Source organism: Atractosteus spatula, chromosome 1, assembly GCF_055471065.1.
Source record: "Atractosteus spatula isolate fAtrSpa1 chromosome 1, fAtrSpa1.hap1, whole genome shotgun sequence".
Classification (NCBI taxonomy): domain Eukaryota; kingdom Metazoa; phylum Chordata; class Actinopteri; order Semionotiformes; family Lepisosteidae; genus Atractosteus; species Atractosteus spatula.
Genome location: NC_142706.1, coordinates 958,927 through 984,360, shown reverse-complemented (window position 1 = coordinate 984,360; position 25,434 = coordinate 958,927). Strand labels below are relative to the sequence as shown.

At 48.5% G+C, this 25,434-nt stretch overlaps 1 protein-coding gene across 10 annotated transcripts in view; it reads right to left on the bottom strand.

The window, feature by feature from the left end:
• fryl (furry homolog, like) overlaps window positions 1-25,434 on the bottom strand; it is a 128,693-nt gene that overhangs the window by 92,134 nt on the left and 11,125 nt on the right. For 5 of the 10 annotated variants that reach the window (XM_088916944.1, XM_088916952.1, XM_088916960.1 and 2 more), the window contains exon 1: window positions 6,011-6,796. The exons of 1 other annotated variant lie outside the window; for it this stretch is intronic. In XM_088916944.1, the coding sequence (XP_088773070.1) occupies window positions 6,011-6,206 (196 nt within the window). In that variant the 5' untranslated portion in view covers window positions 6,207-6,796. Of the gene's footprint in view, window positions 1-6,010; window positions 6,798-19,556; window positions 19,641-21,247; window positions 21,394-25,434 lie in introns of those variants that run through there. 4 more of the 10 variants (XM_088917020.1, XM_088917011.1, XR_016091089.1 and 1 more) reach the window with 3 other exon arrangements.

Below are 25,434 nucleotides of genomic sequence, written 5' to 3'. Positions count from 1 at the left end.
TGAGACTGTGAAACAACTGAACCTTTCTATTCTCGAACAGACTCCGCAGCACTCAAAAACCTCAAAAGCCCTGACAGGCCAGCCCAATGAACTTCCAAAGAACAGTGAGACACGAACCAGAGGACACGACTGGAAGAGCTTTTCAAACCGAGAACGAGGCCTTTCCTTACACACAGGGCTGCAGGGACCGGGAACGAGCTGAGCAGCCGAAACGATACCCTGGTTTCCTTCAGGAGATCCGCAGATCAGTCGGAGACTAGCAACCTAACCAGCTGCCAGGGTTGAACGGCCACTTCTCATTTAAAATCTCTCGTGCGCGTAAGCTACCAAGTCCCTTTCCTCCCTTTTCCACTGGAAGCCCCAGCTCACTGCACTGCCAACGGGATAAAGAGGAGCCCGGGACCTTTCCCTTCCAACTTCCAGCAGCAGGAGGAGTTAAACCTTCACCCAGCCTGCCCTGCTGCCTTCCTGATCAAGGGTCACACAGACCACATAACTGCCCAGCTGTGTCTGCCAAGATTATCTGAAGATATTTTCCAGTACAGGGATGAAACCGGTGACCACTGGTTCATCTTCACTCTTCTACCGCAACAGCTCCAGTCACGCTGCATGGGCGTCAGCAGAACGCGCTTCGGGGACGCTAAACAAAGCTGCGCAGTGTACACACAAACACATGAGCTCTCGCCGACTCCAGTGACAGGAACTGGAAGGCCCGCTTTCCCCTTTCTGAAAACAAAACAGTAAACATCTCTTACTGTTATTATTATTATTTCCACATCGTGAGGAAGCCTCTTTAGTGCTTAAGTCACGTGGCCTGGCTGCCTGTGAATGTTCGAGGGGGCCGTCAAGAAAGCACCAGCCTTCTGGGCTTCTTTACTGCTGCAATGTCTAAGGCAATGCTTATTGTTTACCGTCAAAATGACTGCACCAGTCAATCAGGGATAAATGTGAAAGGATAAGTAGAAAACGCATTAATCCCTGTGGAGCTGTTCATTAGTGCGCACTGTTACCAGTACATGACTGAAATAATTAAGCAGACTAACCTGCATCTGCCCAAGAACTAGATTCAGTCTCCAGTAAACACAGACGAGGAGTCTTGAAGGGAGCATGGAAGCTGTGCTCAAGGAATTTTCTTTTTCATGGAAAAGGGCAAAGGAATGAGGCACAGATCGGATAACCGACAGAGATCGAGAACGTCGCCTCAGCCCAAGCGAAAACAGCCGGGGCTCCAGCAACTGCAGCCCAACGCGCCGTCTCCACTGCGGACATGCCTGAGGGAAGCAGCACACCTGTCCAGGAACACGCGGAGGCAGCGGGAAGCAGTGAGAAAATCCTGGATAACAGCACAACCTGCAAAGCACCAGCATAACAACACCTGCTTGCCGCCCCGGATAAGGGCAGGCAGAAGATGTGCGGCCCTTCCAACACCAGAACACACCAACCCCTGTCCCACAACCGCCAGTGCAGCATGTCAGACCTGGAACAGCAGGGACAGCCGGCCAGCGGGCCGCTCCGCGACAAAGCGTCAGCAGGTGGGCTGTTCTCCACCTTTCACGGCAGGAATTGACATCCGAGTAAACAAAGCCGACCCGGCCAACCTGGCCTGTAGCTGCCGAGGCGGTCCAGAGGCATCCCCACTGCTGCCCCGGGACAGGCCGCGGCTGGCGCCTCGTGCCAGGAGCACAGGCCAGGAATAGACATAAGCAGATCACTGCAAAGAGGATTCGGCCAGAGCTGCAGCCCTGGCTCAGGCCGCGCATCTGGATCATCCGTCCCCTGACTCTGCTACACCCCCTCGTTTTTAACCCCGTCCTCACAAGTGTGCTCCAGGCCCGACCACACCGGTTACCAGAGGCGGCGCACACCTTTACAGAGAGCAAGGAACAGCTCTCTGCCCCGCGCGTCGCTGTGTCTGTGCGTGCACGAGCGAGCAAGCTCCCTTCTGGGAAAACTAATTTCCAGCTATCTCGAGCGGAGGCCACATCTGACTTTTCACCCTGAACATGTGGCAAGCCTGACATTATCTTTCGACTGTTACCTGCAAAGACATCACAAAATACTGCCGCTTCAAAATATACAGCAGAGCAGCCTCTACAACTGCTGTATCGGCCCTTATCCAATTCTCTTTATGACCCACATTTGGGAGAATGCGGCTCACTTGACATATCTAGTTAAGGGACAGTGCTGAGTTAGGCGCTGCACACTAGAACAAGTCACTGTGTTTTCTGCTCCAAATGCCTAATTTAGGTGGTACTCCGCAGAGGGCTTCCCAAGCGGTACAACGTGTATTACCAGCAGTGAGTATCAGTTTACCTGGAATCGCTCACGTACAGGGATTAGCAAGGATTACTGAGGTACCTGACAGGCTGGACTCCGGGACTGAGCTCCCCCTCTGCAGCGAGGGGTCCCGGCAGCAGACGTTCTCCCTCTGTGCCTCCCGGCGGTCGGCTCTGCAGGTAGCAGGACTCTAAACCTGCTGGAGTCAGCAGGACGCCGTTTACTTTGAGCTTGTTGTTTTCCGTCACAAGGATTACGAGAGTAAAGCACACAACTCGCACAGCACGGACGACGCCTGTGGTGAGGGTTTCAATCGACAAGGGATACCTGTGGAGCCTCCTTGTGAATTTCACGGCAACCTACATTTTCAATAATCAAGAATGAATGACTACCTTAAAACTCAACTAGGTCAGCCTTAAACACACAACGCTTTAGGATGTTCTCAAGAAAGATGCAGTTTCTAAAATGCAATGGACTTCACGTTACCCTCAATCGTACGAGCTGGAGGGGGCAGAGGTTGCGACATGATCGCTGAAAGCTGATCTCTCAGACAACCATCACGTATGGACACTGGAAGCGTGTAATACTCTTAACATGGTGAGAAGGGAGCAGCTTTGTGATCCTGGTTAGACTGAAATGCAGCCTGGAAGGAACAGGGAGCTTGTCACTGTGCGACATCACAGGCCGAACACTCCTGCACCGGCTCTGCTGAATTCGACTGTGGAGGGGAATCCACCTCTGCACCCTCTGTCCTGCATACTCCTGTCCAGCACACTCAGTCCTGCATGCTCCTGTCCAGCAGCGTCTTCCTGCACGCTCAGTCCTGCATGTTCCTGTCCAGCACGCTCTGTCCCGCACGTTCCTGTCCAGCACACTCACTACTGCATGTCTGCCTGCTCACTCACTCCTGCACGCTCCTGTCCTGCTGGTGCCGCTCTGCCCGAGCACCATCGCTCTCAGATGGGCAGCGAGCTCCTAAGGGACAGGAAGGCACGAGAAGAGAACGCCGCCGCACGTCAGCCTTCGCTCCAGCCCCTGGACTCACTGACACTCTCTCTGCCACCTGCCCAGGTGCAGTTATTAATTGGTCGTTTTGGCACTTTTGCCAGTTTGATCATTTTCTATATTGAAAAAAAGATTCTGAAAAGTATATATTTTACATAACCGTCATGTTGGAAAAATTACACCCATTAAATAAGGTGATCTCTTTGTTCTCAATGAATGAGTCATTCGCTGTCCTCATTCAGAAAGAATGCAGTGGAAACACTGAACCATCATTCTCCCATGTCTTTTTAAATGTTTAGTGTTAAAGGCATATCTATCCTGAAGAGCCCATCTTAAAACGTAACACTGTGGCAAAAAAAAATGCAAGCAACTCTGCACGGATGTCTAATGGACTAACGGTTTACCAGAAAACATTCACCAGCGATCAGGATTAGTGGTGAATTGTCAGTAACAAAGGTGAAGAAAAAGAACTAAAAACTGTATTTTTTCAGATCTTGGTATCCAGTGATGAGTCCTGCAACTGCACAGGGGGGAGAATGAGGAAGAGGAGACAGAATCCTCCCCCAAATTCACCTTGAAACCAATCGTCTTTTAACACATCACAAGGAACACAGCACTGATTGGAGGAGATGCGCGTCCCTCACTGACGGCATCACAGGCCTGCAAGCACCCAGGAGACCACAGAGATCACCCTTCTGCTGGGAGCTGAAAAATCACACCCACACCTTTCGGTGGCGCTGCGCTGTCATGTGCAGAGTCCTGATCACGGCCCTGAGTGACAAATATTTCCACCAGTGCCCGTTTGAAATTCCACGGGAGTTATTTCATCACAGCAAATTATAAACTTACAGGCACGTTAAAAAAAAGGAATGTAGCATTTGCAATTGTTACAAAGCAAGAAAAGGCAAACATTTCAGATATCCACTCCTACACTTCAGTCAGTCTACCAGTTCATATCAGATCCACAGCTTTCTGACCCATCAGAGCATGTGGACTCCACACAGACAGACATCTGCAGCTGCACTGGGTGACAGCAGTATGAAACACCACATCCCAGAGACGCCTGCATCATGGCCAGCTGGTCACTGCCAGCAAAAGCCAGCGTACCCTGTCCGAATGGATCACTACTTGCAGATGGAGGTGAGACATCGCTCACTACAATAGTTTATCGACAGCTACCACACAAAGTGCAGCCGTCTGCAAAACTACTCTTGTTTGCAGGTAGTTCACTGTTGGGACAGAATGCACAGCAGTCAGGTGAAATTAAAAATGCACAATTCTAAATTGGAGATAAAATGAAGACTTTTTCTGTGGTGATTCTCATTTTAAATTTTGCTGGCAAACTCAACTTCACGTTCAAGGTAATAAAAAACAACACAAAAATGGAGGCTGGCTCTGACGACCGGGGCTGCCATGTTCCTACACTACACTTGCAGGAGCCACACAGACGCATGTTCGAATGCACACAGCACCTACAGCCCTGGCCGTCTGTAACTATGCCTGCATCCACGTCCTTACTAGGACTTCCTTGTGCATCCTGAAAACTCCGGTTCGCACCGACATCACGTGTTTAATGACACAACAAGAAGTGCACAGTACTTAGCCTCTCACTCTGTTGCTCGGGAAGAGGACTGATTTCAGATTGAAGTGGTGCTATATTTGCATGAAGGGTTAGGGGTTTAGACTGCCCAGCCCTTGAGTACACAAAGTCACATTTTGCTGAACAAAGATGCTCAGAGCTCTGTAAATACACTGCCACCCTCCCAACCGATACAGTCATCCGCACTGCTAACAAATGAGTTTTTAAAGTACGCCAAGTCAAAGAGCACGCAGATTACTACTGGAATATTCAATCTCTTCAGTACAAAATATTAACCCCCCTGCAAATCTACAAGTCCGACACAGAAGAAGGATGAAGACCGAGGATCTCTTGAACATGCAGGTAGGGACAATGGGAATTTCTATCTCCCTCTCCAGAGGCTCCGGATTACGCCGAGCCTCTGCTGCTATCGAAGGACCCACAGCCGGGCAGCAGATTATTCTATTCCAACCGCTGGCGCCCCCTGTGAGCTGCTACACCTTCACAGAAAAACTCTCCCGAGTGTCGAGCTGAACCGCAGAGCGAACGGATCCTCATCCTTTGCAATTTGGGAGCAGCTCGTATCAACGGTGCTGAGCGGCTCTAAACTGGTTCCATCCTCCGCAAACAGTCCAAGTGTGTGAAGAGAAACCGGAGAGCAGCCCGAAGCTATAAAAACAGGTTGGAACATCACAGCTCAAAACTGGTGTACACACACATTTTCAAGAGTTGTGAGAGAAACTCGGCTTATTCCCGAGCTTCTCTCATTCGCTCTTTGTGTTTCTCCATCGTATGTGACGGACTTCTCCAAACAGCGGGGAAAGACAAAGCACTATCAAAGAGCCCACAAATCTTCCCCTGGCTGACAACAACGTGCCTGCTCCCAGGCACACTGGAGACCTTGCCTTTCGCCCCGGAGCGTCTGCAGTGCTGAAGAAGAGCTGCTGATAAGAGCTGCGGCTTCGTGATAATTAGGAATTTGAGCCCCCCCAGCCCGTTACGAAATCTCATTAAACCTCTTCTTCTTGAGCCAGTCCCTCGAGGAGACAAGGTCAAGTCCTCAAAAGTGTAAAGTGGCACTTTAAACTCCTGCATCTCACAGAGCCCCGCGCCGCTGGAGAGCCAGCGCTGCAGGCTGGGACCCGGTACCTTTCAGCCGGGCCCTGCTGGGCCGGTGCAGCCTGGGCGCCGCCCCCTCGTCCTCGTCGATCGTCTGGCCCATGGACAGCAGGCCAAGGCGCCTGATTCGGAGCAGCCGGGGGGCGCCGTCCCGCGGAGGGGCCCCGGCCTCCAGCCCCGCGTCCCCGGACATCACCGCCGGCACCACTCTCTTCAGGAAATCCATTCTCCGGGCCCGGCCCTACGCGTGCCGCGCTGACCGGCGCTGGCCCTCTCTCCCTGCTCCGCGCGCTGCAGGCACCAGCACACCTGCCCGCGAAGCTCCGGCGAAACACAGAAAAACAAACAGCAGCGGCAGCTCAGCTTTCCAAGGTGATGTAATTGTGCGTATGGGTGGTGCCACGAAAGAGCAGGTCAAGAGCCAAGCGCTATCAGGGCAGGATTAGAACATGCTCCACTGGCAGGCTGGTGATAAACACCTGGGAAGGGAGCCAATCCAAACGGAGATGACAATGAGCTCCAGGAGCGCGGAGCGTCACGGCTGCGTCTGCGGATCTGCTGCCCGCGAAGGGGGAGTGAAGAAGAAGCGGGCGTTGGCGGTCCCAGCTGCTTTCGCTCGCTGAAAGGGGGAAGAGGCCGCGTCGGCTCTGCAGGCAGAGGAGAAGGGTGTGGTGCTCCAGCCCTGCTGCTGCGGCAGATAACAGTTATCATGGAGACAGGCGGCCGTGCTCGTTGCCTTCTCCCAGCGCGCCGGCTCCCACGTGCACCGGGGGACGAGCCTCCGCCTCCAGCTTCATTAACACGGAAACCTCCTTCTCTTCCCCAGAAGGAAAGGCACATTAAGAGTCTCTAATAACGAGCCTTCCCAGCGGGGCAGCTCAAGCGCGAGGGAGCTCTGCCAGGCGGATTTGCTCACGGGTGCCTGACAGACTTCCCTGCACAGAGGGGCGAGAGGGGCCGCAGGACCCAGGAAAGGGGAAAGCAGGACAGAGTGGGAACTGCAGGGATCCCGACTGCTTCCCAGCAAGAAAGCTGCTTCTGAGCCCCAGACTCGCTGAAACTGGGCCCGAGCATGGCTCCGGGCCTGCAGACCTATCGTGTAAATACCAGCGGTTCCAGCAGCACGGCCTTCACAAGAGGGGCAGCATCACCGGCTTCAACAGGAGGGAGCAGGCCTACCCATTACCTGATCAGAAACTCATCTTATGGCTCTCAAGGCCAAGCATGACCTGCCTCTGCTCACACGTGCTGTACACACTAAACAGGCTGGCCTTTCTCCACAAGTGCTTAGCGTCTGGGCATGTTATTTACAGAGATGTAGGAAAAAAAAGAAAACGTCTCTTTCTGAAACAGATGAAGTTTAGCTCAAGAATTGCGAACCACAACCAGCACTTGCCTGGATACGGGGGTAAAAAAGATTATCTTGCAATAATATAACATTGTACTGTAACTGCTTGCATTTATACAGCACTTTTCACCTTCTCAACGGATTATAAAATGCTGTTTACATCTTGGGTGGAACACCCGCAGCCCCAGATGAGCAGATCAGGTTGAAAAGTGAGATGCTGAATTGCTGGAAAGTGCCTCTGCAAACTCCAGAGTGATGTTAACATCAGCATTTTTAACCACAAATGAAAACTAATTACATAAATCGATCACCTTCTCGGAGCTCCGTCAAGTCTCATTTTCACAGTTCATGCCTTTTTCCCCAGTGACCACAAAGTGACTTTTGAAGGCCAGAGGAGAAGTCCAGCACTATTTTGCCGACACAACTACGCTGTATTCAGAGAACGGGCTGGTGACGCACAGCGATGGGCTGTCTGGGCTTCCGGTGACCCCAGCACACTGCAGAGAAGAAGGGAAGACCCAGTGTCAAGAACACACCCCTGGGCCCGGCCGGGACTCTGACCAGCAAGCACAGTCAACACGAGCAGCACCGTGCTCGCCGTTAAAATGCAGCACTGTCATCATGACGCGTTCAGCTCAACAGCGTTCAGAGAAACGTAGGGATAAGCACTTCTGTGCATGTTTCACACCGTTTTTTTTAACAACGGCACTGAGCCAGTTAAATTTAACAGCAGCGATTTTTGAGCCGAGAATCACAGACTCCTTTTTCCCCAGTGCTGATTTCAGCATCAATGCTGAATAAAGACGGCTTCATGTCATCCCCAGCTCTGCACTCCTCAGCCTGACCTGTAAATCACAGCACTGTTTGACGTGCGATTGCTCCTCCACAGTCCCACCACGCCCCTGCGCGGGCTAGGAAAATCACAAACTGCCTCGATGCAAATAAATAAAGGGCTTTATGAATGGGCGTTTTCACATTACTGACGATGCTTCTTGGGAAATGACCCACTTCCTTATTACTTTATATGTTGGCCTCATGTTCCCTGGGAAAATTTAAATCTAATAATTGTCTGTTCCCTAAAGGAACATTAACCATAACATATTTGAAGAAGAGAAAAAAAATGAAACTGGCACGGCCTGAATTAACTCTTTGAGCGGCAGGCAGATATCAGCAGGGCAGATACTACCCCGGTGCAGCTCATCACAGGCCACTCTCGGAAGAGCATCACTCCTGCCCAACATTTCCCGACAAAATAACCACCAGCCGATCATTGGTTTTATTAAGGCCCCCTGCCGGCACAACCCGAGGGACGAGACGAGGCCCGCTGGCCTTCTGCGTCACCGGGGGCCACAGGAGACGGCCACCGGGCCCCGGTCTCACACAGGCGTGGCAGCGCAGCGGGCCAGCGGCATGGCGCTCGGCGGGACACAGGAGACCGCTGCCGAGGAGGAGATCGCAGCTACACAGCCCGGCAGGTTTTCAACAGAGACTCAGTACTTTTGAAAGGAGGGTTCAGAATGTACTTAAGAGGGTTATGGATACCTTAAATGTTTTCACACTAGCTCAGCGGGGAAGAACGGAAACCTGACACTGACAGGTTCACGGCTCCGTTTCAGCAGAAGGGCTCCTGCGGGCCGCACCCCTGCCTCAGGCGGAGCTCTGCGAGGCTGGTTAGTGAACTGGCTTTCACTCGCCAGCAAACACCCCCTGTCCTCTGGTTCCACAAGCAAGGGGGGAAGAAGCGAAACAAACGGCGCTGGTCGTGCAGAAACCAATACGTCAATATTGCAGTCAGAGTAACTGTAATTCCGAGTGAAAGCTCATTAGGCCACTTAGCCAGGAGCGTGAAGAAGGGTAAGAAAGCATCAAGCAAGCATGGGCTCCCATAGAATCCGAATAAGTGATTCTCTGTGTTATCATTTTCATGATCCTGGAGCCGACGGGAACAGATTCCAGTCTTTGGAGCAAAAAAGTATTTTCACTTACAAAAACTGGGTCATTAAGCACATGCTGCAGCTCTCCTCCCCCGTTCACACAACACCAAACACTCATCACGCGATACCGTTGAGTCACCTTAGATGTACCCTGGGTTAAACCCGCTCCTCAGACCTGTTTCAACCTGTTGTCTAAACCTTCCTGTAACAAAGCATTCCAGCACTGCTCATCATACGCCATTACAGAACCATTCGAAACCGATATGAAATCCATGTCAGGTTGATGAGCCCTTAAGATTTGCATACATATGGAAGATCATGGACTCCCCAGCTGAGCAGGTCGAACACAGTTTTAGGACTGTGGACCACTGTGGGCCCACACCTGGCGAGGGGTCCGACGCTACGCCCGTGGACTGGGCCCCCAGCTGGCGAGGGGTCCGCCGCTGCGCCCGTGGACTGGGCCCACAGCTGGCGAGGGGTCCGCCGCTACGCCCGTGGACTGGGCCCCCAGCTGGCGAGGGGTCCGCCGCTGCGCCCGTGGACTGGGCCCACAGCTGGCGAGGGGTCCGCCGCTACGCCCGTGGACTGGGCCCACAGTTGGAAATCTTCAGATAGTACACAAAATCCCATTTTCAAGCCTGTCAAACCCACTTACACTTTAAAACTGCCGTTTCACTGGGAATGGTGCGGAGAAGAATGTCTTCTGGATTTATTACAGCAAGATGTCAGACGCCATGTGCACACATCAAACACCAAGAACCAGTTTTAACCAGAGGATTAAAAATAGCAGGAGGTTTATCGAGGGCGTACACTTCTGATCAGGAGGCAGCGGTTGTTTAAACCAGTCACGTAGGTGGCATTCAGCTCAGGTCTGCAGGCCCCATGGCTGTTAGTCACCTTGCACAGCATTTACAGCACATAAAAACGTTAGAACCGGACCACATGAAAAGCACTTTAAATGCACACAATAGCTACTAAGGAATTACAAGGTCTAATAGATTACTTCAGGTATAAAAAGTCGTGCTACTTGCCTAACACTTATAAACAGGCCTATTTTGTTTTGAGATCACACTCCTCATTAATTCAAGTGGCTCAAAGATACATAACAGGGTGAGGGACTGCGATGTGTTCAATCTCTGTGCATCTCTGGCCAACTCGCTTACTCACTGCCACTACATCCGCAGCTCTGCAGACGCAGAAACACACACGTACAGACACAGCCACTGGAAGCAGAGTGGATGCTTCACCTACAAGGAAACGCCAAACCTTCAACAAGTCAGGTCTTTCAAATCAAGAGGCATTTTTTGCCTTGTTTCAACTGTCAACAAACACGGAAAAAAGAACATAGGTAGAAAAACAGAACACCAGTCGTGTGAAATGTCAGGAATGCAAAAATGCTTTCACTGAAATTACCCAGTTGTTAAAAGTTACCATGGAGTCTTTACATTATTTAATCATATCTGCTGCACAGTACTGGATCTCTAAAACCTCTGTACATTCTGTCTGTCGAGTGTTTCAAACAACTAAAAGCAATATTAGATTTAGTATCATAAACGTAATTTCAGTGCTCATGATGTATTTTCAGTGCTACAATTGACAGAAAAATATGTTTTGATTTAAACTTCTTTGAAGTCAAAGTATGTTGTATTACTGCACCCTCTTTCACGGCTTAGAATGCAGACACTCTCTTCGATCAGATGAGCTGCTTTGAATGAAATACTAAATCAATTCATACCCACAGAACTCAAACCGTTTTTGCTGAGGCTGCAATGTTCTCTGTGAGGAGACGGATTTATTCAGAAAGTGCTGATGATATCCGAGCAGAGAGCAGCCGTGAGAGCCCAGTCGTATCCAGGAGGAACCAGACACGTTCCAGGGATCAGTCAAGAAACAGCCCAAGGCAAGAAAGCGCCAGGGTCAAGTTCAAGTTTATTGTTTATTCAGAGCGCAGTGAAATGCTTACTTGCAGGTTTTCCTCACTTGACAAATAACACAACGATGACGCAGAAATGACATCACAAGGTGCTGGAGATCTTTTAAGCAGCAGTGTGCAAAATTCAAGTAATGGCACTATTCGGAGTTTAGGGAAAAAAGCAGGGGAGTGTAAGTTGCCGTAGGAGGACTTAAGAGTACAGGAGTCTAACGGCTGTGGGAAAGAAGCTTGCTTTTAATCGAGAGGCCCGGACGTTTACACCCCTTCCTTCTGGCAGACAATTCAGAAGAGAGACAACTGCGGGCGAGGTGAAGATGGAGTGGACAGAGGGGGTTCTGTACCAGTGGAGGAGTGGGCCTCTGACGGGTCCCTGCGGGCCACAGTCCCTTACTCGCTACCAGCGACCCCAAGAGGCGGCAACGAAAGACGCCGCGATGCTGAAGCCCTCTGCTCCGCTTTCAGAGGAGATCCTTCTAGGACCAGGGAAGAAAAAAACAACGCCTGCTGTGACACACTCCAACGCCGGAGCTTTCCAAGAGGAAGGCCGCGCTCACGCCGCTGTGCCGGGACACCTGCCTCCGCGATTTCCCCGCTGCGCAGAGGACGGCGGGGCGCCTCTCGCTGCGCAGAGGACGGCGGGGCGCCTCTCGCTGCGCAGAGGACGGCGGGGCAGGGACACCGGGGCGCCTCTCGCTGCGCAGGGACACCGGGGCGCCTCTCGCTGCGCAGGGACACCGGGGCGCCTCTCGCTGCGCAGAGGACGGCCAGCCTCTCCTCACCGGGTCCAGCCCGTGAGCCAGAGCCGCCTGCAGGCCCGCGGGGGGTGGGGGGTCTGGGGGGCCTGCAGGCTGGGTACAGTGGCAGAGAAGCGAAAGACCAACAGGTGCTGGAGCTCACGCTGCTCAATTCATGTTTGACGTGTTTCACCATCACAAAGCTGGAGCGTTCTCGTGATCTGGACATCAGCCACGCAGGGAACTCCTCCGCCTTATTTTTATTTGTGGGTTAGAAGAGGCCCCCGTCTGGGCGAACAGAAGGAAACATGCCCCGTATCAAGACGATCTGGTCATTTGTGTTTGCACAGGAAGCGCTGGCTTCCCCGAGACGGAGGCCCTGGGACACAGCAGCAGAGGGCGCTGAGAGGGCTGAGGCTGCCCTCTAGGGGCAGGAAACTGCGCTGCACGAGTGGAGAGCACTGCCCCTGCTGGTTAACTTCCACATGCACTCGATGTAAACCTGCGCAAGGATGTCGAAAGCCTCCTACTTGAATGCCTCTGTATTTATAATGTATGTGTCTGTACAAGAACATCGATGTGTAAATGTATTTTAAATCCATGCCCACTGTTGTTTCACCATCAGCTTTTAAACATACAGACTGTCAGTCTGTGAGAACAGTGGATAACAGTGCCAACCGGCACCAGGAACACGACTGACGTGCAGCATGCTTGTCCCTGACCAGGTCCGCCAGCCCAGGAGAGGTCCGGCGGGCTCCCTGCTCGCCGCCGGCTCGTCAGATCGCCGCGCGCCCCAGTGTCCTGACCAGTCCAGAAGCCCTGCGGCGGAAATCGCCTCCTCCTGCTGCCGGACAGAAGCCCGAGCTCCGCAGGGGCTCCACGAGGGCCCAGGGCAGCACAGGCCCGCCTCACCACGGGGCCGTTCTGAGCGACCTCTCCCGGCCCAGCCCAGTCCGCCCCCTCCCCACAGTCCTGCCCGCAGGCTGGGCCAGGTTTCCGAGGAGCGAAGCCGACCTCATTGAGCATCACGCGGATGAAAGACCAGCCGACCCGAGCCCAACACCTGCCCGGCCCTCAGCCGTCCGACACGTGGCGGGGCCTCCAAGAGACATCCTGATCGATTTTCAATAACGATTTCCCTCTTTCTGAATTGTTGGCCAGTAGGATCCTGCACGATGATCCGAGTGAGGATTTGTGAAATAAAAGTTACGCAAACGATGTTCACAGCGTTTGTTGTGCTTAAATAAATGTTCTGAAACGGAACACAGCAGGCACTGAACTGGCACCGATACTAGAAAGGAGAATAATTAAAAGGCCTATCACAGACGCATTAAATGTCTTCTACACGCTTCTCTAATTAAAAGATTTCTGAGCATTACGGTTTGCTCTAATGGAAAGAAAACCGTTTAAAAGAGGTGCATTTATACCATTTTATACTGACTTGCTTAAAAACAAAAGCTAGTAAGCAAAATTAGAAAGTTTAAGAGGGCAAAAAATGCTTTCTTTAGGTTGGTTTTTTTTACACAAACAACACACACAGCACGGGGTGAATATCTGAAAACAAATATTTCAGCACTGTGAACTACAAGATAACTAAAACAGTTTTCTGAGAGAAGGAAAAGTGAAACTCTTTGGATTTCACAGAAATGAGCAGAGACTTAAAAACCTCATTTGATCCAACCGAGACCGCTGGATTGAGGTCTGACCCTACCGATGGCCAGCAGGCCCCACAGCACAGTTGCACGAAAGGCAGAGTTTTCGTAAACAGCAGGCAGGGTGACAACCGCGCCGAACAAGCAAGAACAATGCTCCCGGCGAGTCCAGCCAGATCCCAATCTACAAGAATGTGGAAGAGGAAATGGTCCAAACAATGCTGGATTTCTACCCCACTGCTATCGAGAGGAGCACCGCGCACACAGGCGTGAGAAAGCAGGAAGAAAAAAGGTGGCTACTACTCACCACAGACAGCTTCAGCACTAAGCAGCGTCTAATTATATAAGTGACAGCTCACTTCAGCAGCCCGGGCTGTCAAACCATCATTTCCCCCTAATTTTCTCACAGACGAGTGATTACTTCACTTAAAAACGCATCTCGTAAGCACCTCCCGTAAGAGTCTGCAGTTTCTGGTGAGCAGACACGTAGGCCTGGACAACGCAGGCCCACACTGAAAGTCTTGGTTTGTGCCTCAAGCTCTGCCTGTGGGGGAAAACCGACCACGACTCGGCTCTGCTCCAGGCTCAAGAGGTTCGGCTCCTCCAGCCCCTTACTGTGGGATAGAGAGACGCAATCTGGTCGGTCAAAACAAAAATCGCCTGGCATCTGAACAGCTGCAAACTAACTATTCCTAGACTCTTCAAAATTGATATAAACCTGGATGCAGTGGCCTCAGTACAGATCCCTGAGGTCTAATTACATCACCACAAATCCTGCCTTCACCCCTGATCTGTACCCTTTTATTACATTAACAAATTCTCCACCCAAACACACACATCTAACTCCGCTTTATCAAAGGCTTACTGTAGATGTGCTCTGCCTGCATCCAGTGCAGTTGCGCTTGCTCCACTGTCACGTCACTCGCCTCGTGCGCGCTTGTCAACGTTCTACACGTGAAAGTCAAGTCTTGCAAATGAGCTTCCTGCTCAGAAGCCTCAGGGCTGATGCATCAAGGGCAATCTGTTGCTTTGAGCCCTCACAAATATCAGGTAGTAGCATTACTGCACGTACTGCACAGACAAACAGGGGAACGGACAGCAAGTACGACTAACAGAGGCTGCAGTATTTGCCTATTCAGTGGCGAACACCTAACTCACTAAGACGTTTAGCTGTGCCATGAGATAGTTGTGAAATATGTTTGTGCAAGTATTTCTGAAAGCAGCTCAGAACCTGGCAGCGTGTTTGGTAAGAGGCGTGCTGATAGCTGCTCTGTGATTGATGATCTTTGCCCCTGTGATGTCCTTCAGCTCCCAAGGCTCAGCACAGCAAAGTTAACAATGATCTTCTGTGCTCAGAAACAAAGGGCTCAGAGCCACAGCCTCCCTATTCATCTCAACTTTTCAACTTGCTGCAAGGTTTCCTTCATCACTAGCTACAGCCAAGTAGGAACAGACAAAACATCCACTTCAAAAACTTCATTTCACTTATTTTCAAAAACATTAAAAAAACATGCCCTTAGCACTCCATTAAATAAGTTATTTTTGCACAAAAATGGGGCCTCACTGCCTCATGTGACATCTTTAAATTTAAATCAAGGGAAGTTATGTTAATATTGTATAAACATTATTAAGGCCTCATTAAGAACAGTGTGTACAATTTTAGTCACCACAAATAACACTGCTGTTCTGGAATCCATTCATCCAACAATCTGAGAATTAAAGGAATGTCCTTCACTGACAGAGTGTTCAGGACTAACAAGGCTCAGCTCCTTCAGACAGAAGTGTTTAGAGCCCCCAGAGGCACCGACAAGGCCAACCCAGAGGACTTCAGAATAAAAACTGAGCACACAGCTCATTAAGGCACTTGGACTGAAAGGTCATGTAGACAAAATAAGTGGCAAAGCTAGTTTTTACTTTACTAGTTATGGAGAAAGTTAATCCCCTTCACGACAAAGAAAGAAAAAGAAATACTTGTCATTTTCACAGCTTTGAATTTTGAATTAATTTTCTAATTTTAACCTATCCTGTTAATATACAGCAAGCAAGACAGGAGAAGGGGTCCTTCCCCACCCCTGTGTTATGTCCATTTCTGTAACAGTGCAGAAGTGACCTGAGCAATCTACAGCACGAACGAATCAGAACGAGCAGAGAACCCTGGACTCGCCCTGCAATGAAACTGACCTTAAGAAAACCCTAATCATTTAACACACGATAGTTATACAGTACCCTCTTCTAATAAGTAAGACACATGGCCATTTGATGATTGATGCATTGAAGAGAAAGCTGGACCACTGACGGATATGAAATAAGACCAAAGCCCAGCGCTGCGATCTCTGCGGTTAAAGATACAGGCGACAGCAACAAAAGAAATGAGGGAAAATAAAACAGCCTGTTTCTGCAACACCCTGAAACAGACCAGGCAAGTCCAAGCTGCAGGAATTTCCCCCAAAACAGGGCAGAGGATCTCCCGGAAAATCAAAGAGCAGAGCTCTGGAAACTCTTTCAGCTCGGCTGAGGGGGGTTTTAATGCCAGCGGCTTCATGTTCAACGCCCTGTGGCCATATCAATAGGTCTGCCAATTCTTCAAAAGGACTGAAGAAGTCAGTTGCTCTTGGCAGCCAGAAAAAAAAATATTATCAAATGCAAACTGGCTGCAATGAGCTTTAACCCACAACTTTCCCAGACACTCTCACTGGTGTGAAAGAAACAGGAACCTACATCTTCTAACCACTCTGCCCAACGCAGGGACACGAGCGGGGCCGGAGCCTACCCCTGCAAGCAGCAGGCACAAGCAGGGCACACCCGGGATGCAACGCCAGTCCATCACAGGGGACACACACACTACAAATAGGAACAGAGTAAGAAATTAAAGATTTACAGAACTTTGAAGAAATTCTAAAATTCATTAAATCCATGAACGCACAACTAAATGACTTCTGCGAGAGGTGCGAAGAACTTCAGATCAGAATATAAAACACCGCATTACAGAAAATAAACGATTTAACACCGGCCCACCTCCGACGCAATATCTATAAAGCTCCTTAAATGAAGAAACACAGCACTGCTAGGTTACATGTGTAATGTCATTCATTTTAATCCAGAGTGCCACACAAATTCCTGTAAGACTCACTTCGTTTGCCAGAGTCCGTTCCACTTGCTAAGCTTGATTTTCAGCTCTATAATGTCTAATAAAAAGTTCTCGCAGACTGTGCACACCCACATTTCTCTTTCGTCATCAAGGGCGGCTACAGGTAGCACTACTCCCCCACCACTACGCCGGCTGAGAACAAGACTTGTGTCCAAGCGAAAACTACGTTCCTTCAAGACAAGCAACTTCTGCCTGGCTGAGAAGCAGATCGTCACTCAGTTCCCGGGTCCGTGTGACTCCCTGGAGCGCTTGCGGACACTGTCTGAAAACCGAATGACTCCGTGATGCCTCCCCCTGGACGTCGAGGGTGAAGGCAGACAGCTCAGTTCGTGCTGATCAGTGAGTGCAGCCCAATGCAATCGGCCTCCGCCCCCCAAGTCCATTAAAAACCTGAAATCATCCTCCAGGGCGTGACCTCCTCTGAGCTCCACTGATGCACAGTGAGCCAAAGTCTGCTGAACAGACTATTGCTAAACAGGGTGACAAAACGCAGTCAAGCAATTATAGACCAACAGCTCCATGGCAAGGAAGTTAACAGAACCAATAATTAGAATTAAAGCAGAGCATCATCTGTATGGCAACAGGGTTCTAGGTGACAGTAACATGGATTTAGAAAAGGCAGATTTTGTTTAAATAACATTTAGAGTTCAAAGAACTTTCTAACAAGGAGTAACAGTGACAGAAAAAGAATTATTAAAGCATTTGGATGGCTCTTGATAAAGTACATCATTAAAATATTAGTTCTTAAACTGCAGGCATTAGGCATTAGAGTTCATGCTTTAAAATAACAAATCAAAGAGAAAAAAAGAGAGATGCAAATAAGCTGTAAATGTTCAAACTGGGAAGTACCAAAGGGGTCTATATTAAGAACACAGATCTTTGTAATTTCTATCAGTGATCTAGATTCTGGTGTAGTTAGTAAACTAGTCAAGATTCAGATGACCACAGGAGTATTAGCAAACACTGCAAAAGCTGCAAATGAAATTCAAAAAGATAAAATTCACAACTGGACCGGCACCTGGCAGATAATGATTTATACAGTAGAGATAAATTCAGGTAGCAAAAACAAACTATATATATATTTATATTAAGATGGAAAACACCAAGCCTGAAGAAGCCATGTATGAGAACAAAGCTCAGGTGATTATGCTGACACATCATTTCATCTTCCCGAGCAGGGGTGTGCAGTCCTGATCCCAGAGGGTCACTGCATCTGCTGAAGGTCTCTTCAAGCAGTAACACCTGAAGATCTCAAAGAAGCTGCTCAATCAGTCCCATTAAGCCAGTAATGAGCTGATTTAGCTCATTAAGAGGTAAGCTGGAAAGAAAACCCGGAAACACACCAGCCCTTAAGGACCAAGACTGCCCACTGTTCCCGACACCTGGGAAGCAGTACAAAAGGCAAAGCATTAAAACACAATGTAAAACGTCACAACTTAAACCAAGGCCTGCTACGCTAACATTGTACAGATGCACAGGCAAGCCATCTGCGTCTTGACTAGAATATTGTGTAAATGTTGGTCACAAGGTTAATACAAAAGATGCTGCTGTGCTGTAGACATGCTAGAAAAGTTAACCTTTTTTATTTTTGACCAGAGAAGACAAGTGTCCAAGTATTCAGAATCTTCAAGAACATTAACACAGCAAACTCACTGGCCAGAATCGGCACTGACACACGAACCTGGAGGGCACACGTGTAAACTACAAGGAAGTGCGTTGAAAACTGACAACACGAGGCACTTTACACGAAGGGTGGCGGGAGTCTGAATCAAGAGCTGGGAACATGGAGCGGAGGAGGAAGGTAAGTTTGGCTAAATGTCACAGACTCACCCAGAAGTAAACAACGTCACTTCTGCCCAGTGTACAGTACAAGGCTTCAGCTCTGGGTAAACACCATTGTTGATATGGGCTCGTGTGCAGTTACTGGTGTTAGCAGTATTTCAGCTAACACACTTTAGATTCTCCGAAAAAAAATTCTGATTAGCAACCTGTGTCTTTTATACTCAAGAAAGTTTTAACATTCCCTTTATACTAAATTACACCCAACTGAATGACTGATTAAATTATAACTGCTTTAGCTGAATTTGGCAAATTAAAAGCAGGCCTGTATCTCATGATTATGTGATTAACATAGATGCCTCTTTTTAAATTGAAGCTCCTGCGTTTCTAGGGAGCTTCGGTAAGTAATGTGCTTCTGTGGAAAAGTCAGTAAGCTGAGGGGAAAGAGCGCAAATGACAGATTCCGAGAACAAAACAAAAACACCATTAGCAGCTGATTCCAAACACAACAGCCTTAATGAAAAAGATAAGTGTTTTGCGATGATCCATTCAAGCAACCGAATATAATTTTGACAGATCCAGCAAAAAGGAGAACAAAGGCGTCTTTTTCAGTGCATTGGCGAACAGCTATTTTTCTCAACTAAAACTTAAAACTTGGGCATCTAAAAGAAAAGAGCCACACAGCAAGTTAGTGTATAAAGCCCACAGACGTATAATTCACAGTTCAGGGAGCTGAGCAGCAAACACTTGCTACTATGTGTCCCATCTACAATATTTGATATAACAAGGCTCTTACAGCGCACAGCCCACATGTCCATTGCTTGAATGCTCACTCAAGAATCACGTTTTTAACCTTGAAGCTGGTTTAAAAGATTACAGATCCTAGACATTCACTGACATATGCATCATCAGACCCCAAAACATTCATCAAGCCGAATGCATCGTGACCAGAAAGGTGAAACAGGCTTACAAGCATCTGCAAAATGTATCCCCCGCGCCGGCTAACTTAGGCCCCACCTGACAAGAGAAACTCTTGTTTCGCACTTACAGTACAACGTCTTCCAAACCAGATCGTGAGGACTACACACGAACATCTCCTGATGACAAAACACGAACAACATGCAAAGGCTAGCTTTCCCTTTATTTCAGCAGCCTCGCGCCGCCGCAAGAAGTCACTTGTTTCCTCTTCCAGCTGAACAATGGGAAAACCAGTAAGTCAAGGGAAACACACTCCTCCCTTGCAAAACCTGCAATTCTTTTTTAACACAATCGGAACACAGCTTCCTAATCATGGCACAACACCAAACCAGCATCGAGCGAGAGGCGAATATGACTATAAAAGGCAACAGTGTCCCGGGAGCTTATAAATGTCTCAAGCAGTGCTAGAACATGTCACAACCCTCAGCCCTTCTCCGCGTCCTCTCTCCAGAGTCAAACACACAAAAATGAGCTGGTTTCAACTGTGGTCTGCATGGGAGTCTTTTGAAAGCCACAAGGCAAAGAAAGAGAATCTATGAACCTCTCCTAACAATGGAAGAAAGGCTGTCCTTCACGCTCAGCTGTGGCTGATGTCAGTGTGCCCCTGCCTGTGCCCAGACCTGCAGCCAGAGACAGCCCCTGCCAAGGACACCAGTCTCTTAGCACTGGCCAGAAGCAGCACCTTCTCGCCTCTGAGCTCATGAGAGGCCCCATGCGGCGCAGACAGAGTTTTTCGCCTTAGCTTGCCGCTATTATTCTGAGACAGCTACTGCAGATACTTATTAGTTTGCTTCACATCAATAAACTGGGCAATCAGATTTGAACCCTTGTGGGGTTCTTCTGTTTAAATATCAGTATTTCTGCATACACCCCTGCGTCTTTTGCATCTTGACACTAACCCAGCATCTGCTGTGGTAGATCTCCCGCACACACACCAGGGCTGTACGTTCTCGTCAAGACCGGCCCGCACCTCTATCAGGGGGGAGGAGCAGTCCCGCAGGCCCGGAGAGCTGCAGTCGAGCACGTCTTACAAGCCTCCCCTAGAACCATGATTTGTAAAGACTGAAGTGTAAAGTCCCACGTGCTCCAATTCAGGGAGTCCAGCGCTTCAGTTAAGGCAGGCGTGGACCGCGACGGTCACCGAGAGCCACATGCTGTTGATGTGTTAACTTGAAGAGATCTCCAGACTACCTCACTGCAGCTCAAACAAGGTCACAAAAGAGAGGAGGCCAGTCAGCCCATCGAGTCCAAGTGGCTCATTGATGCAAGAACCTCATACAGGAAAGAAACCAGGGTATCGGCTGCAACAACATGGCTGGGAGACTTGTTCCACCCACCCGCTGTCCTTTAGGGAAAGAAGTGCTTCCTGTTTTAAATGCTCTATCACACACAGTTTCCAGAAAAAAAACCTGAGTCAAAACCACCAACGCAGCCTGAGCAGAGAGCATTTCGCCCTCAGGCACACAGACCAGGACCTGATTTGCAAACTACATGTCACGCAAGAAAAGGTGAAGTTCCCACTTCATCATGGCACAATTAAAAGGCCGTACTACTTCTGCTTAGCCTTAGATCATGGAGAAACAGGCAACACTGATGCATTTTATGGGGGTGAAGAGGAACTACAATCCCATTCAACTCCGAGACGAATCCCTGACAGGATGCGCGTACTATCACAACTCAACCTGCACGTGACCGAGCTGCACCTTGGCCGAGTAACAACTCGGCTACCCCGCCCCAGAAACACAGGTCCCATCTCATCACCTCAGGCCCTCTGGAAGCGAACCGCGTTCGGAGGAGTCGGCGTGCAGGGTAACGGCCTCGTTTCGGATCCTTTCCCACGCCTGAGTTCCATAGAGAGAGGCCACAGGAAGGCAAGCCCAGCACTCCAGAGAGGCACCTCCAAGAATCTACACGGGGAGACAAAGACGAGACACAAAATCACCTCGTGAACAATCGCGCACCTGCCTGGGTGGGCTATAACTGCTTGGCTCAGGCTTACAGACAAGACCACGTCACCGTGCTTAGTTACGGGTCTTCAGTTTCATTAGCATGATTAATAACATGAAGTATGAAGATCATAATATCAGCACAAGATCTGTGAACGTGATAAACTCTGAGACTAATTCAAGGGTCTCCAATTGTGCTTACTGGTAGACTACAATCGCAAGCAGTTATTATAATGTATTGCAGTCGCAATTCAGTAAAAACAGTTTACAGTATAACTTTGCCAGTAACAGCATTGTGGCTGAGGAAGTACATTTATTTACCACCTGCTTATAGTGACTTTAATGATGGAACACTTACTCTGGTACTGCTGATATTACAATAATGAAATACTCAAAACTGTACTGCGGGACAGCTATCCCCACTGCAATCAAGACACTTCCATTAATATGTGTGAATGTGATGAACCAGGCTCTCCACCTACAAGTGAAACAACCCCAATTCTGGAACCAATGAAATCGGCTGCTCCACATCAAACAGATTCCCAACGCTACGTTGTTCGGCCTCTTTAAAAACATGAGTTCCTGCAGAGCAATGCAGACACAATGACGAGGGTAATTAATGCCGACAGGAGCACAGGGATTCACAGCACGAATCGGAGACAATATCGCAAAGTCAGGCTGTGCGATCTCCGCTCTAGAAGGAGTGAGTGACGTCTTCATCACGCAGATGCTTGCTCGTCTTTAAAAGCCACTAATTAAAAGTGGCAAACCCTTAGGATGATCACATGGCTTTATACTCACAGACACTTCAAGACAGGGTGCAATGTTACCGATACTAATACCTGTCAATTTATCTCTTTAATTAAGCATGAACATTGCTAAATACTGTCGCTTAATTAGTTGTGAAGAGTTTTTTTGTAAATACAGTGCCTTAAGTAATTTTTCTACAGTTACTAATATGAAAATGAAGTGACACCTTCATTTGACCCGACATATTCAGCAAACGCACACACAAGCTCGGTTCAATTTTAAAAAGGAAATCACTGAAGTATTGAAACATGCAAGCAATTGTCCCCCGGGGGGTGAGAAGGAGAAACGGCGCTGGTGCTCTAAAACAAGCAGATTCATTCCTCTCCTCTGTGTGATTCCTGTACCGCAGTGTCACTCGTAGTGCTGAAGCAAGTCTGAGAGAAACACCTCCTTGACAATTACAGTACAATAACAAACCTGTCCTTCAGCACAGGAGCTGATTTCCTAATGGTTTACATAATAACACTTAATATGCAATGTTGTTAAGCTCACAACAAACACAATAAACAGGTCATGTTCCGACTAATTTACGCTTACCGCTATAATTTCATGAGGCAAAAATAGGAAATGGAAACATTACACTACTAAAAACTACTAAGAGCCTGAACATGGTGAAACAGAACCTCGCAACCTGTTCCTTCAAAAGATTAAAGAAGTACTTCAGCTTTTAAAATGTCAGCTTTCCTACACCACACTGTGCTGTAGCTGCAACTTCTTATTCATTCAGGGACGAAAATGTTCACAACAAGCACTGCAATCGCCTACAAAGCGACAGGCCTACTCCACCAGGCGCAAAGCACAGAGCCCTTTCAGTCTTCATCAGAGAAGAGCACTCCCCGTTTTCAAAATAAACTCAGTACACTTCTGCCATGCCAAGAGTGCAGCACAAGCTACAGGACACCAGTGGAAATACATTTACAACTGAGAACAAGAGGAACATCTTTACACAAAGCATTGTGACAGTCTGGAACAAGCAACTTCACCAACTTGAATCCAATATCCTGACTGGACGGCATTCTTGGGTCAATCAGCTACTAGCAACCAAACAGCTCACATGGCTGTTGTTTGTGACCTGTCAGAACTCAAACTCACCTGTTTGATATCTCTTTTACACTGCCTTCCACCCAAAAAATCTCACCCCCCCAAAAAAAATCATAAATCTGCCTTTTCAGTTTTTATCTTACATTTTAACTTAAAATGATAAAAATGCTGAGAAGCTTCCTATTGACAAAGCTGTTACCTAGAGGTATTTTGATACTCTAAAGTAGAAAATAAAATATTTTCCTTCTGCTTGTGTCCAATGTAATGGAATCTGCCACAGTCCTGTGAAGGTGAATGGAGGAGGCAACAATACCAGGGGAGCCCGTATGGCACGCTCCGTTTAACAAGGGATTTAAATTGCAGGACACAAAAGGCTTCTTTAATTAATAGCACACTACAGCGATAGCCATTTGTCATGCCAGGAAAACCAGGCGGCATTGAAGAACGAGGAACTGAGAAGCCAATGGCACATTACGACAAAGCCACGCGCTTCAAAAGCGCAGCACTGCGAGACGCTACCACAAAGTGCAACAACGGAATTTATTATTGATTATCTGAAGCTAAACTTTGCGGCAATCATTCCACGTTAAAGCTCCTGAGTAAAATTCAGACATCTCTGCTGCAAATGAATTCAGAAACTTTGAGGCATGAGTAAAACAAACCTGATTGTTATATACATCTTTGTATAAGACACGCCCCTACCCAGGATGTCTTGCAGAGTGTGAAGATGTACTGTACAGTACGTAAGTCGACGGCCTGAAAAGTACTATCCCCTGAGCACTGGAAGGCGCTTCATTTCAAGAGAATTAATCAGTGCTCCAGTGTGGTTAAACATTGTTTGTGGTGACTGTACTTTGCTCGGTTTGCATTTTTTGGTGCCTTATGGGGAAAATGGTCACTTGTTTTCTGCTTGACAACGTTATCCACCCCTGCACTCCTATCCTCAAGCAGCGCCTGTTTAAAAAACACATCACCATCAGCTTGGTGCCCCACCCGCTGAGCCCCACTCACAGAAAAATAGTTCTGCTTGCCGCACACCGCCTGTGAGTTTCATTAGGGCTTTCCAGACGGGGCATCCATCTGGATTTTTACCTTGTTTAAAATTCCTGCATCCTTCGCTTTCAGAAGATGCTTCCTGGCGGCGACAGTGTGACATTTGCATGTGAATCCCTGCGGCAGAAGAGGGATCAATGCTCAGGCAGCTCAGTTTCATTCCGGACGGCCATTCCTGCTCTGGAAGAACCTGAACCCTGCTGGATTTCCAGATTCCTCTAGATCGGTCGGACAAATCGACCCCCAGCTAATGGGCTTAATGGGTCAAGAGTAAGTAACCGTATGGAGGGCTTATATTCAGGCAGAACCAAAATAGCCTGCAGCCTTGCAGGCCTGGGGCTGGTGAGCCTCACAATAGGCCTAGCCTGCAGAAAACACTTTCATTTACGAGATGACAGAGATTGTTCCTGTTCATTCATGAGCTCCTTCAAAAACAAACCTACAGCCTTAATCTGTTACTAGGCCCGGTGTAGCACAGCACACAGCCATGATGTGAAATGTTCACGTAACTTTAAATATTTAATCAATTACAATGAATTATGAAATCCAACAAACAGAACAGGTTTCGCGGCGAGTTCACACTGAACGTGGCTTACATTGGCCCAGAAAGAAAAAGAGGCAGATAAACATCCAAGTCCAACACGCACACAGAATATAACAGTCCGTTGCAGCCTGTCCTTTCACTCTGATTTAATGCACTCAAAAGCAATTGATAAAATAAAATCAAAGATCACTTTTAATCAGATCCTTAAATCTCGGAACTACATAGATCAGTCAACAAGTGTCAGCAGAAAAGATTCAGGTCAGTTCACAAGTGAGTTACAGTTAAAGAACATCCAGCTGGCGACCTTGTTCCATGTAAAAAACACAGACTGTAAGGAAACCGCCAACTGAAGTTACACAAAAATGTCAAACAATGGACACCCTGCCCAGTTACAGCACAGCCACTCTCTGCTGTACAAAGCAGACACGATTACTTAAGTTAGAAACCAGAGAAGGGCAATTTGGCAATCTAGCCTATTTGTTAGTCGGTATTTAATTGGTCCCAGGATCTCATCCAGCTGTTTCCTGAAAGAAGCCAGGGTATCGGCTTCAAAA